This window comes from Zootermopsis nevadensis, unplaced genomic scaffold (assembly GCF_977971745.1).
Source record: "Zootermopsis nevadensis isolate Lab colony 2312 unplaced genomic scaffold, Znev_1.0 Znev_ptg000020l, whole genome shotgun sequence".
Classification (NCBI taxonomy): domain Eukaryota; kingdom Metazoa; phylum Arthropoda; class Insecta; order Blattodea; family Termopsidae; genus Zootermopsis; species Zootermopsis nevadensis.
In genome coordinates this window covers 11,774,285-11,786,905 of record NW_028259152.1, presented here as the reverse complement: position 1 = coordinate 11,786,905, position 12,621 = coordinate 11,774,285, and the positions used below count along the sequence as shown (strand labels likewise).

At 36.9% G+C, this 12,621-nt stretch overlaps 1 protein-coding gene and 1 pseudogene across 5 annotated transcripts in view; one reads left to right on the top strand and one right to left on the bottom strand.

Moving 5' to 3' along the window:
• Positions 1-12,338, top strand: part of LOC110832061 (ATP-binding cassette sub-family C member 10) — a 48,363-nt gene extending 36,025 nt beyond the window's left edge. For all 5 annotated transcript variants that reach the window (XM_022068690.2, XM_022068692.2, XM_022068691.2 and 2 more), the window contains 5 exons: positions 811-1,033; positions 1,660-1,851; positions 2,716-2,959; positions 8,610-8,749; positions 11,852-12,338. In XM_022068690.2, the coding sequence (XP_021924382.1) occupies positions 811-1,033; positions 1,660-1,851; positions 2,716-2,959; positions 8,610-8,749; positions 11,852-11,960 (908 nt within the window). In that variant the 3' untranslated portion in view covers positions 11,961-12,338. The remainder of the gene's footprint in view (positions 1-810; positions 1,034-1,659; positions 1,852-2,715; positions 2,960-8,609; positions 8,750-11,851) is intronic.
• On the bottom strand, positions 3,677-5,045 carry LOC147873297 (uncharacterized; annotated as a pseudogene).
• Positions 12,339-12,621: the final 283 nt, after the last annotated feature.

Genomic DNA, 12,621 nt, shown 5'->3' with positions numbered 1-12,621 from the left:
AAAGTTTTAATTTTTCAGTTAGTAATAATAGAACAGAAGAAAAAAATGTTATCTTGAATTAACTTGGGTTAATATTGTTTTGAAAAATCGTCAGCCCAAGATATCTTAGGATAATCAGGGAAATAGTTATGATCTTTAATTACCTTTTATGCTCCTAAAGGGTTCTGACGATGGTGGATTACACTTAAATTATTCATTGTCTGGACTTTTATGCTTCTTTATCAGTGTTCTGATTTATATAAGTTACCCTGAAATTTGGCAAACGTATTTGGTAGCACATATACATGTAAACAGGCTTTTTCATGTATGAAACAATACAAATAAAATTTTCATTCAAGAATCACCATTGCACACTTACATTATGTGAATTGACATTTAAAAAATGGAACACAATGTTTTTGCAGAGTAAAGACAGGCCCACGTTTCACAGTAATAAAGTAAGTTTAGGCTATTGTTTTGTAATGTTTTATTTTGTGGTGATTATGGTAGAGATATTTGAATATTCCAGCACTTGTAGCACAGTTCAGTATGGGCTGCCTGCCTAAAAGATTGAGCACCGGATGTGTAAATCAAAATAATAGATAAGAATTCTTGATTTTTCTAGTCTTGATAATTTAAAATAAGTGTGTTTTATGTTTCACAGAAATTATGTTCATGTTTAAAGATTAAAAATAAGTGATAATTTTTTCAGACCCACCTTTTTAAGGTATTGTTTGTGTTCAAAATGTGAGTGTTTGCATATCTCACATTCTTCTGCCTACAGTGTATGGGTAGTTCATATTTATCATGATTTGCTGTTTTTCATTGTAGGTTTGATCGGGTTGGCTATTTCGTATGCTCTAGCAGTGACTGGTTTGTTGAGTGCTGTTGTCAATGCATTCACAGAGACAGAAAAAGAGATGATTGCTGTGGAAAGAGTATGCCAGTACATTGATCAGATTGAGCTTGAGAACAGTCGAGAGATAATTGCTCCTCCATATGCTTGGCCTAGTCAGGGGGTTGTCACTTTCACAGATGTTGTGCTCAGATACAGGTGAGTGATACTGGTTTTTTGTTAACTCTTTCAATATTAACATGTTTTGTTGCCTTTTTGCTCTTTTGTTGGTCTCTCACTCTGAGGGATTAGAAAAATAAAGCATCAAAACACAGGAGAGATGACAAATTATGGAAGTTCATAAATTTTACTCTTTGCCATATATTGTTAAAATAATTATTTCTAGAAGTTATGAGATAGATAGGACGTGGAGGATGTTAAACATTTATAAACTTGTCTTCATTTCATTAAAATCCACAAAACTTAAAAAAAAATTCATGTAAGTTGTAAAATGTAATAAGGAACAATTATTATCTCTGATGTGCTTTTCATTTACTCTACAATAAATTGTTTCTTACTTTACAGTTCATTTTTCAGACAGAACTTTTGCTCTTGCATGGTGATTGAGTCTTAGGTTACTTCATGATACTGTATGATCTACAGATATTATAAAGAATCAGATGAGATGAGAGTATGTTCATGTATGGTGTATAGGTAAGGATTTGGAAGGAGATCGTCATGCCCCATTTCAGGGCACTAGCCTACTTTTACCTGGTGTGGCAGACCTCAGAACTGTCACCCATGATAAGTGGTATGATACTCTTACATGATATGTTTTGTTTTAGAGAACACTTGGCACCGTCACTAAAGGGCGTAAGTTTCACAACTCGTCCTGCAGAGAAGATAGGTGTGGTTGGTCGAACAGGTGCTGGCAAGAGCTCTCTGTTTATGGCCTTGTTCAGACTCACTGAACTCAGTGCTGGGGAAATTCTTATAGACACAGTCAATATTGCCCACATTGGTCTTACAAGTTTGCGGTAAGTACTAGCAAAGTACCTTCACATTATGCAGTTATTGATTACTGGTAGTTGATTGGTTTAGAATGGGCTCCACTGGTGTAGTTACGTTCCATTAACTGTTCATCAGAGAATTGAATCAAACGAAGATGTAACGAACTGAACTTGAAAAAATAATATAAAGACAGTAGTGAAATTTCCTCCACGCTTGGTACAGTAAAATTTTGGTATAATGAATACCAGTATAACAAAAATATTATTTGCTCATTAAGAAAAGTATTTCTCAATAACTGGTCGTATTATAATGAAATTTCAGTGTGGTACTGTAAAACCGCATCCATATTCAAAAGAAATTTGTTCAATTTTACAGAATTATCTTAAGTGTTCTTAAGAAAATGTTAACCCCTTTCTGAGTAAATTCTGTAACAGCATGTGCATCTGTTTAGTAAACTAAAAGAAGAAAATATTCTGATGATAATCTTACCTACGAACAAGCACATTATAAAAATCTTTCCGCTTTCATAATTCATGTAGTATTCAATCTGGCACAGAATAAAGGCTAGTGATGATATGTCAGTTTTGGATTATTTGGATGAAAATCTTTTGATGGCAGTGATTATGGAATTGGTGATAGTAAAGAATGTGATTGCAAAATTAAATCTTACATTATTAATTAGTTTTATTGCCTGTCATTGTAATGACATTTCATTATAATAATTTCCAGACCACAAACGTTATACTCAAATTTTACTACGATGGTTGTTCTGTCATGACAGTCTTCTGTAAGTAGGTAGTGGTATTTCACGCATTAGGATAAAATGGTTTTATTGATGCACACATGGTGCTTGTATTTCTCATTGGCTTTTATTATTGCTTGTGTTTCAGATCTCGGTTTGCCATCATTCCACAGGAGCCTTTTCTTTTCTGTGGTACTGTTGGAGAGAATATTGATCCACTGGATGAGTACCGTGATGCTGAGCTGCTTGGAGCACTGCAGCGATGCCATCTATCTAATGCAATCAACAGATTAGGAGGTTTAGGAGCCCAAGTAGGACATGGGGGTCATAATCTGTCTGTTGGGCAGCGTCAGCTTCTCTGCCTAGTTAGAGCTGTACTTCATAATGCAAAGGTAGGTGTTGTACTGACATATTTGTATTCAATCTTTTTACCAAGAGCATAACATGAATACATATAAGGATTTACTCTTAGGTTATTTGGCTGTTTTGTTGAACTTTTGGCTTGAATGAAATGGGACAATATCAGTCAAACTTCATCACGTTTCAAAGATGGCTTATCATAAAATAAGTATGTTGGGATAGTTTGTTAAATTAAGCCATGGCTGTTTCTTTCAATTTCCTTTCCAATACATCATTCTTTAATTGTCCTCTACTTTGATGCTGTATAGTCTGAGCTACTGACAGCATTGTTAAATTAACCATAATTATGTAATTACAGCTGTATATGGGAAAAGTAAGGTTTAGTTATCTCACTAGAAGATTTACATTAGAAACAAATGACTAGCAAGGTGAATTAGAAATGTAAAACCACAAATATTGCATTTTGAAAATATGTGTACTTCGTGTTCTAATTTTTGTTATTCTTCTGGCATTGATTCGACTTTCTTGGGTTGAAAGAAAGGGCACACAGGAAGTACACCTTTCCACTATGCTATGGTGTATATATAATGAAATACAAAGACAAATACAGTCCACAGATCAGGAGAAAAGCCATAATAGGAATGCGATATACACGCATGCGCAAGATTTCGCAGTGAGTGACAAGCTGCTACTAGCCAACCTAAAAGCATTTGTTCCACAACCACTGAAGGAACAACATACAAAAGGCTTTCATAAGTTCTAATGAGTATAGCTTTAAAATTACCTCACAGTGACCGAGTGAGCTCGGAGAGTTAGAAAAGTCAGTTGCTTCTTCAGACTCAACATCTTCACAAGAAGTCTCTTCGTCATCGCTACTGTCATTTGGATTGGCAATAATTATTGAGTCGATCACGTCAGCAACAGTATTGTTGTTCCAGTTGTTCCACATGTTGGCAGTATCCTTCCCAAGCCTTTGCAGTCACAGTTGCAATCCCTTCTGTTGTTAAATCTAGCAGCCGCTTCAAAGACAGATCCCCTGTCACGTTGTTCTCGCGAACATAGTTTTGTACTTTAGACCATCTATTGGGCTCAGGTCACACACATATATGGAGGAAACCTAACTACAATGAGACCATGGGCGTTTAGTAACTAATCAGTTTTGAATTTTTTTTCTTTTGGTTTCCTTGTCAGTTGGCCTTTTCTCATAGTTGGATCACAGAAAACTCCGTGCCGCTGTAACCATGAGATCATTTCAGATTTAACCAAATATTTTGATGGGGCTTTATCTGCTTGTACACTGTGGTATGGAGCGTTATCAAGTACTACCACTGAACTGGGGGGCAAATTCTGTAACATTTTATCTCTAACCCACTTTTCAAAATTTGTACTGTTCATCTGACCATGGTAGTTGCCACTTGCTGAGCCAGCTTTTTATGTCAGTCCCGCACCTTGAAGGAAACCAGCACGCGATCCAGCGTGAACCATAATCAGTCTTTTTCCAGCATTTCCATCAGAGCATACCCCTTTAACTTCCGTACTTTGCCAGCATTTTTTGAAAGTTAAATTGCTGTCTACCCAGCTTTCATCTAGGTAGAATATTTGTCTTCCTTCTTTGCAAAACGTCTTAATATTCACTAAGTATCTCCCTCGCCAGTTTACTATGTCAATCAAGATCTTGCGCTTACTTAGACATTTCTTCCACTTAAACCCTAAGTTATGTAAAATATTCCGTAGAGAATCAACACCGCATGGAAAATCAATTTTTTGTTTAATTATGTGCAGTAGCTTGGGGCAGCTTGGTACTTTCTTCTGTATTGCGCAAAATTCTTACACAGTCCGCTTTATCACTCACATGTCAGTAGGTCTAGGCCGGTGTTTCCCTGGCGTGTGTAAAGGTGACAGTGTGCCCTTGTCGTCTCTATCTTTTGACTCTTGCCTTACCTTCTTAATTAAAGCCTTAGATACACCCGCGTATCTGGCTGCCCTGTCTGTTGCACGGGTCAAGGGAAATTTTAGCTCTTTCCGTCTTGCTTCCTCATCACACAGCTTCACTACGCTGGATATTATTTACCGCGCTTCCCTGTGAATAGTTTTCCCCTGTTTACATACACTCGACATCTTTAAATCACCTGTGATTGAATATAGAATATTATCACAACACCCACAGAACGCAGTACAGATGCACTCAATACACACTAATCTCAACTGCTTGATGTTTTCAGTCTGTGTGTAGTAGCATAAAACTCTGGCATGTCATACTTCCCACCAATAGCAGCCCTCTAGTTCACCAGACAGTAAACATTCCCCCCGTACCACACGAGAAACGACTTCCCCGCGCAGGGATTTTCTCGTGATCTGTGGACAGTATATGCGTCATTGCAGTTTAGTAACTGATCTGTAATATTACTGCTACTTAGTGTTATTAATAATGCGATATATGCCTCTATACAGTGTAATGTCTAAACTGCTTATGTACTGTAGCAGTAGAATTATATTTGCAGTAACTGAAGGTCAAGCAGGACTAATGAGGGATTTGAAAGTGCAAAAAATCCATTTTGGACACACAAGTTCAGAAACTGAAGCGTGTATTCCCACTGTTGTTATCAGCTGAAGGAATGCTGTGAACTTACATTCAGAAGATTTCCAGTTTGAATCTCACCTAGGCTACCAGCTATCCTGACAAGGGAATGGTTAGGTTGGTCATGCCGAAACCTCACCTGAAATTTTGCTCATCTACAGAGCCCATCTGGTAATGATTGTACACAAAATTTCAGCTGCTGATGCGCTGTGCAAGGGTGCGAAAAAATTACTCAAAGTTGGTATGTATATTTAAAATTCGCTCCGCCGCGCATGCGCGTGACAGCAGCGCGCCATTCACCGGTACATTGCAGCGGAGGGCGTGGGCCAGGCGCTGGTGAGAAGGCAGCGAAAGACTTGAGAAATGTCTCTCTCTCTCACACACATACACGCGCGTGTGTATTTTATTGAATAAGTACACAGGAACCATCTATATGTACGTATATAATACGCAGGTGTTTTATATGCTGCTTTGTGGAAACAATGCACCGAAACAATAGACTGTTCACTCATCCATGGCTACTATGTACATGTACTAATACACAGTAAAACCTCTCAAGTTGGACACCTCTATATATTGGACACTTTTAATTGGAACCGGCAAATATCCTATAATTTTACATGTCCACAATATCCTATATCTCGGACACCCATTTTGTTGTAAGTTGGACAGGTTCATGCACTTAGGCTTCAATACTTTTCAGGGAAATGTTTACAGTTACATATTTTGTTGTTTTGAATTATTGACTGATGAATGTCTTCTGTCTGGAGGATTAGCCTATGGTTTAGGGGGTAAGAGACATGAACCCATCGTTGAAATGCAATGAAAGTGTTTAGTTATTCTTTCTTTGAACCCTCCAGAGAACTACGAAATTGCAGATACAGTTTTAATTCCACTAGCACTGCGCTTGCATTTGAGTTCAATCTTTGTTAACATAAACAGGATTTTCTTTTTGCGACAGGGAAGGGAAAATTAATGGAATTAACTTTATAAAATTTCATTGAGTCTGGGGTGTAATGTGCAATGAATGGGAATGGGTTTCAAAAGATTATTGTTGTTGCTACTTTTGACGGGTATTTCTCCAGTATATTTTATATTAGGAATCAAGCAGAGCTCACAGAATGAGTACAAAAAAATAATATACAAAGTTATGCACTATAATTGTGACAGAAATGTGAAGCATCAATGGAATGTTTGAAGCAAATATTCAGTTTGGCTGTAATATTGTGTCCTTCATAGACCTGCATTGCAAGTCGCAAAACGTCGACAGCCTTCCACATTGCATTGAAAGATCAGGTAATCACAATGTCACTAAAACACCTCCTCTACTATGTGCAAACAACAATAGTTACGCTTCTAGCTCCCCAGAGACTAATCTTTCACTGCCCTCTCAGCGCCTGGCCCATGCCCTCCACTGCAATGTACCGGTGAATGGCGCGCTGCTGTCACGCGCATGCGTGGCGGAGCGAATTTTAAATATACACACCAACTTTGAGCAATTTTTTCGCACCCTTGCACAGCACATCAGCAGCTGAAATTTTGTGTAAAATCATTACTAGATGGGCTCTGTAGATGAGCAAAATTTCAGGTGAGGTTTTGGCATGACCAACCTAACCATTCCCTTGTGAGTCTTTATTATTATTTTCCTCACTGTTTCTAGACAAATGCCAGGATATACCTTGAAAAAGAAGCCAGAATTACTTCCTCCTCCATCCTCTCAAGTTTTCTGTATTAATCACTCTCCCTCATTTGAAGCTAAATAACCTCTGTATTTGAAACATTGCCTTTAAATACTATATAAGTCAAAGCCTAAAGGAAAGAAGACTCACAGGATGAACCTTCCCCCAGTAAGTAATAACTCCATCCTATCAAATTAAGTTGTATTTACTCAGACATGGGTCTGGTAAGTTATTTTGTTACAGTATGTTTTTGTATTATTAATATTCTTGCATGAAATGATAAATGTGGATTGATAATAATTTTGTTGTTGTTTAAAATTAAGTACACTTTTATTAAATTTCACATTGAATTTCTTTGCTCCAAAGGGACATTCTTCTGAATTTATAGTAAAATTGGGTTCACATTATGTAATTTTGAGATATAATTGTTCATTCTTGGATAACAAACACCATAGAGCAGAGTCTTTGTTTGAAGCCTGATAATCACTTAGCTGTTCAGGAAATTGCTTGTCTCTTATAGAAGCTGAATGATAAGTACAGTGTTTAAAGGTAATGTTACTGGACACATATCCTTGGCCAGATTATTTTAGTTTTCATCCTTACATCTGTTCGTTTGATCTGCTTAAGTATCATCATCCCATCTGTGCCTAAGTTTCGTAAGTAATCTCTTGCCATCAGGTTTTATGACAAATGTTGTGTATGTTTCTCATCTCCACCATACCAGCTGCATTTCTACCCGTGTTATCTTTGATTTGATTATTTCAGTATTATTTGGTGAAGAGCATAAGTTATGAAGCATCTTATTATGTAACTCTCCATTATCCTATTACTTTTTATTTAGAGCCAAATATTCTCCTTTTCAGTTTTTCTCAAATGAGTTTTCTTGACTGCATTTTGTGTCATGGACATTCACAGTACACTTCCCTTAAGAGAGTTTTTTAACACTTGTGAATTGAATTCTAAGCTGCTAGTACAGCTTTGAAATCTTTTTGCTAATATCTCAGGGTGTGAAAATTTCAAACTGGACGAAACAAAAAAGAAAGTGAGGTTAGTGAATGTGAATAGTTGATACAAGATTACTAAATAAGTTCAGAATTAGTCTGTTGGTATTTTATTTTCCATATACAAATATAAAAATAGAGAGATTATATTTCGACCGAGAAGTGAGACTTGAAGAAAGTAAAGGAAAGAGACTGCTTGGAAGTAATAGACATAGATGGTAGAATAGTATTAAAATGAACCTTAAAGCAGTAAGGTTCATATTGTTTAGGATAGGGTCCAGTAGTAGTGTTTGGTGAATGTGAAAAGGAACCTTTGGTTTCCATTAGTATTTATTGGCTAGCTGGCTGGATGACTGCCAGCTTTTCAATGATTCTGTTTCATAGAGTTAAGTTTTGACTTTGAATTTTTCATACTTTTTCTCAGATCTTGTGTATTGATGAAGCAACAGCAAATGTAGATGCAGAAACAGACCGACATATTCAGCGCACATTGCGAACATCATTTCAGAAGAGCACTGTGATAACCATTGCTCACAGAGTGTGCACAGTCATGGATTCAGACAGGTATGAAGTAAATGCAGTCAGCCCTTCATTTACATGGTGGTTACATTCTTGGAGAATTGTGTGCATTAAAATGCATGTGAATAGAGCATATTGAAAGTAGGATTTAGATTCTTAATCATACAAGCTGACCCTGAATTATACTTCTTATTATGCAATTTAGTTATTTTTTCTTCTGAGTCCAGGCAAGTTCCAGATTGGCGGCAAACACCCATTTGAGGGTTGAGGTTGTGTTAATGTCCTGGTTGGTTATACATATCAGGGGCTTTTATGTATGTGTGTAATAAGAGGGTCCCTCTTGACACTCCAGCCTTACGTGACCAATTGTACCAGTTCATTGCGGATGGATGGTTGGTAAGATGGGACATTAGAGAATGCTGATGGACAGGAGAAAACTGAAGTACTTGGGGAGAAGTCTGTTCTAATACCACTTTATGTGACACAAATCTGACATGGAGTACTCTGAGTTTGAGGCTAAGCCTGTATAGTAGGATGAAACTCAATAAAATTTTCTCAGGTGATCTGCTGCTTCAGATGGTTAAACGATGAAACCGAGTTTCAGGGACCATCTCTGTCTCTATCATCAGGGTTCTGAGCCCTGATGACGACGAAAGCTTCAAGTCATATATCACCAACCTTTATGGGGAGGATGAAATTGTTTAACTACCTGAGCTGTGGCACATTCACACATTTTAAGACAGAAAAAGTATCATGAGATAATGAAATAAACATTATAATCATTAATACATACAATTAATTTTGTGACAAGTATTAGACATGTAAATTTTGTTCTTCTGGGATATGAGAACCTCAAATCTCAGAAAGTGTAATATGTGTTTTGATCTAAAAATAGTTCACTTTTGATGCATATTACACATTAAATATTGTAGCTCAGTATAAAGTGATAGTCTACGAAAGATATTAGCATTTTCCATGGGCATTGTGATTCTTGTCTTCACCACCACATCCAAGACTGCAACTAACCATCAGTCTATTCATTTATACTGAAGACTGTCTTTTTATAAATAACAGTGCCATGAGTTTGGCACATTGGGAAGTTGAAAAGTTATAAATCTCCAGGTATTGATCAGATTCCAGCAGAATTAATTAAAGCAGGTGGCAAAGGTTGCATATGAGGATCCATAAGCTTATTCAGTTAATTTGGGATAAGGAAGAGATGCCACAACAATGGAAAGAATCCATAATTATTCCTGTTCATAAGAAGGGGGACAAGACTGAGTTTGGTGATTAAAGGAGGAATTTCTCTGCTATCAACTTCATACAAAATTCTATCAAACATTCTTTTGGCAAGGAATGAAATTATTGGGGATCATCAGTGTGGGTTCAGACGAAACAGATCAACGAATGATCAGATCTTTTGCATTCGTCAGATACTAGAGAAAAAATGGGAGTTCGGTGGGACTGTACATCAATTATTTATAGATTTAAAAAAAGCCTATGACTCGGTGAAGAGAGAAGTGTTATATAATATTCTTATTGAATTTGGTATACCAAAGAAGCTAGTGAGTCTAATAAAAATGTGCTTAAATGAAACCTGTAGCAAAATTCGAGTAGGTAAATATGTATCTGAGACATTCTTCATCAAGAACGGTCTAAAACAAGGAGATGCTTTGTCTCCCTTGCTCTTTAACTTTGTGCTAAAATATGCCATTAAGAAAGTCCTAGATAGGCAGGAGGGTTTGAAATTGAATGGGACACATCAGCTATTGGCATATGCTGATGATGTTAATTTATTGGCGGACAATATAAATACAATAAAGATAAATGCAGAAGTTTTATTAGAGGCTAGTAGACAGGTGGGGCTAGAAGTAAATTCAGAAAAAAACTAAGTACATGTTAGTATCTCATCATCAGCAGACAGGCGGGCAGAATTATCTGAGGGTGGCTAATAAGTCCTTTGAAAGGGTTACAAAGTTCAAATATCTGGGAACAACAATAACAAATCAAAATGACACTCATGAGGAAGTTAGGAGGAGATTAAATTCTGGAAATGCTTGCTACTTCTCAGTTCAAAATATTTTGTCTTTCCGTCTGATTTCTAAGAACCTGAAAATTAAAGTATACAAAACAATAATTCTGCCTGTTGTTTTGTATGGGTGCGAAACATGGTCTCTCACTCAGAGGGAGGAACACAGATTGCAGGTGTTTGAGAACAGGGTGTTGAGGAGGATATTTGGGCCTAAGAGGGAAGACGATGGGGCGTGGAGAAAACTGCACAATGACGAGCTTAAAAATCTGTACTCCTCCCCCAATATTGTCAGGGTGATTAAGTCGAGAAGAATGAGATGGGCGGGGCATGTAGTGCGCATGGATGGGGCAAAAGGTGTGCATCCGGTATTGGTTGGAAAGCCTGAGGGGAAGAGACCGCTGGGGAGACCTAGACGTAGATGGGAGGATAATGTCAGGCGGGATCTATGGGAGATAGGAGTTGAAGGAGACTGGATTTTGTTGGCCCAGGACAGGATCTGGTGGAGGGCTTTGGTTAATTCGGTGATGAACCTTCGGGTTTGGTAAGCCACCTAGTTAGTTAGTTTATGAGTTTGGCACACTCACCTCTATCCATGTCATTTTAAGAATATGGAGGGATTTTCTCCACTTGTTATTTCATGGCATCATCCTAAACATAGAGATAAGTTTTATCTGCTGCACATTGAGTTATAAATTTCAAGGAACTCTATAGTGTCTGAAGAAAAACTATCATTGTTCATCATCGTCCTTTCCAGTATTAGGCCTGTTAAGACCATTTAAGGATATTATAAAACAGAGTCATTCTATAATTTTAGAAATCTTGCTAAACTTATTTTTCCTTTTGGTTGATTTTTTTGAAATAATGTCAGAACTCATCCTGTTAACAAATGATTTCCAATTTTGTGTGTGTTCTTTAAATACTGTCAAATTGGGTGAGCATGTGTTGGGGACTGTACATGAGTAAGTGACTGAACTCTTACTTTATGTTTAAGAAATTTCATGTTCATTTCTAATTTTAGAAACATGATAACATGTTATGGGCTTCCTTTGGCCATTCAAGAAAGTTCTGGAATAGTATTAGTATTGTCCAATGAAAGTTCTTACTCTCTTTTCCAGAGTTTTAGTCATGGGAGACGGTGAAGTACTGGAGTTTGATTGCCCAGACGTACTGTTACAAAATAAGGAATCATATTTCTACAAGCTAGCTCACAAAGACTTTCATTGATGGTATGTGGCAGGTAATTCAGACGTTACAGGTTTGTGAAACAGTCTGTAGAGCTCCACAGATTTATCCTCGTACAAGCATGAAGAATAATTTTGTTTTTCTTTATTTATACTGATGTGAAGTGTGTAAGTTATAGAGATTAAGATATTTTGCCTTTCAGTGCAGATAACTGGTAAGTGGAATAGTTATGTCAATTCTGGTCACACGTAGACAGCCCTGCTCAGCTGGAAACTTGTATTCTGCTTACCATGTTACTCAGTGGCAAATAATTTGTGCTATTTATAGGCATTATTGAACTCTCTTTAGCGAGTGTTATCCATGCAGTGTTGAATTACAAATGAAACAAGAGAAAATAAATAAAGTAGTTGTAACTTGTCAGTTTCATGTCTCTTGAATCAGGAATTGATCTTCCAGTTAAGTGGAAGATGCTATTGTATGTTTGTTTAAATATAAGGTTTTCCCCTCCCACCCGCTTTCATGAGTTCTTTATGTGTAGAGCAAAAACGTGATAGATGTTATTGTTACTATTATTAGTTACCCTACATTTAAATATACCACCACAACCTCCTTCCAAACCCTTATCTTTAAACCGTTTATAACAATTTTATTATTTTATTCAATACTTTAAAACTTCTGTTGTTGATACAGCGTCGTTAAGTAA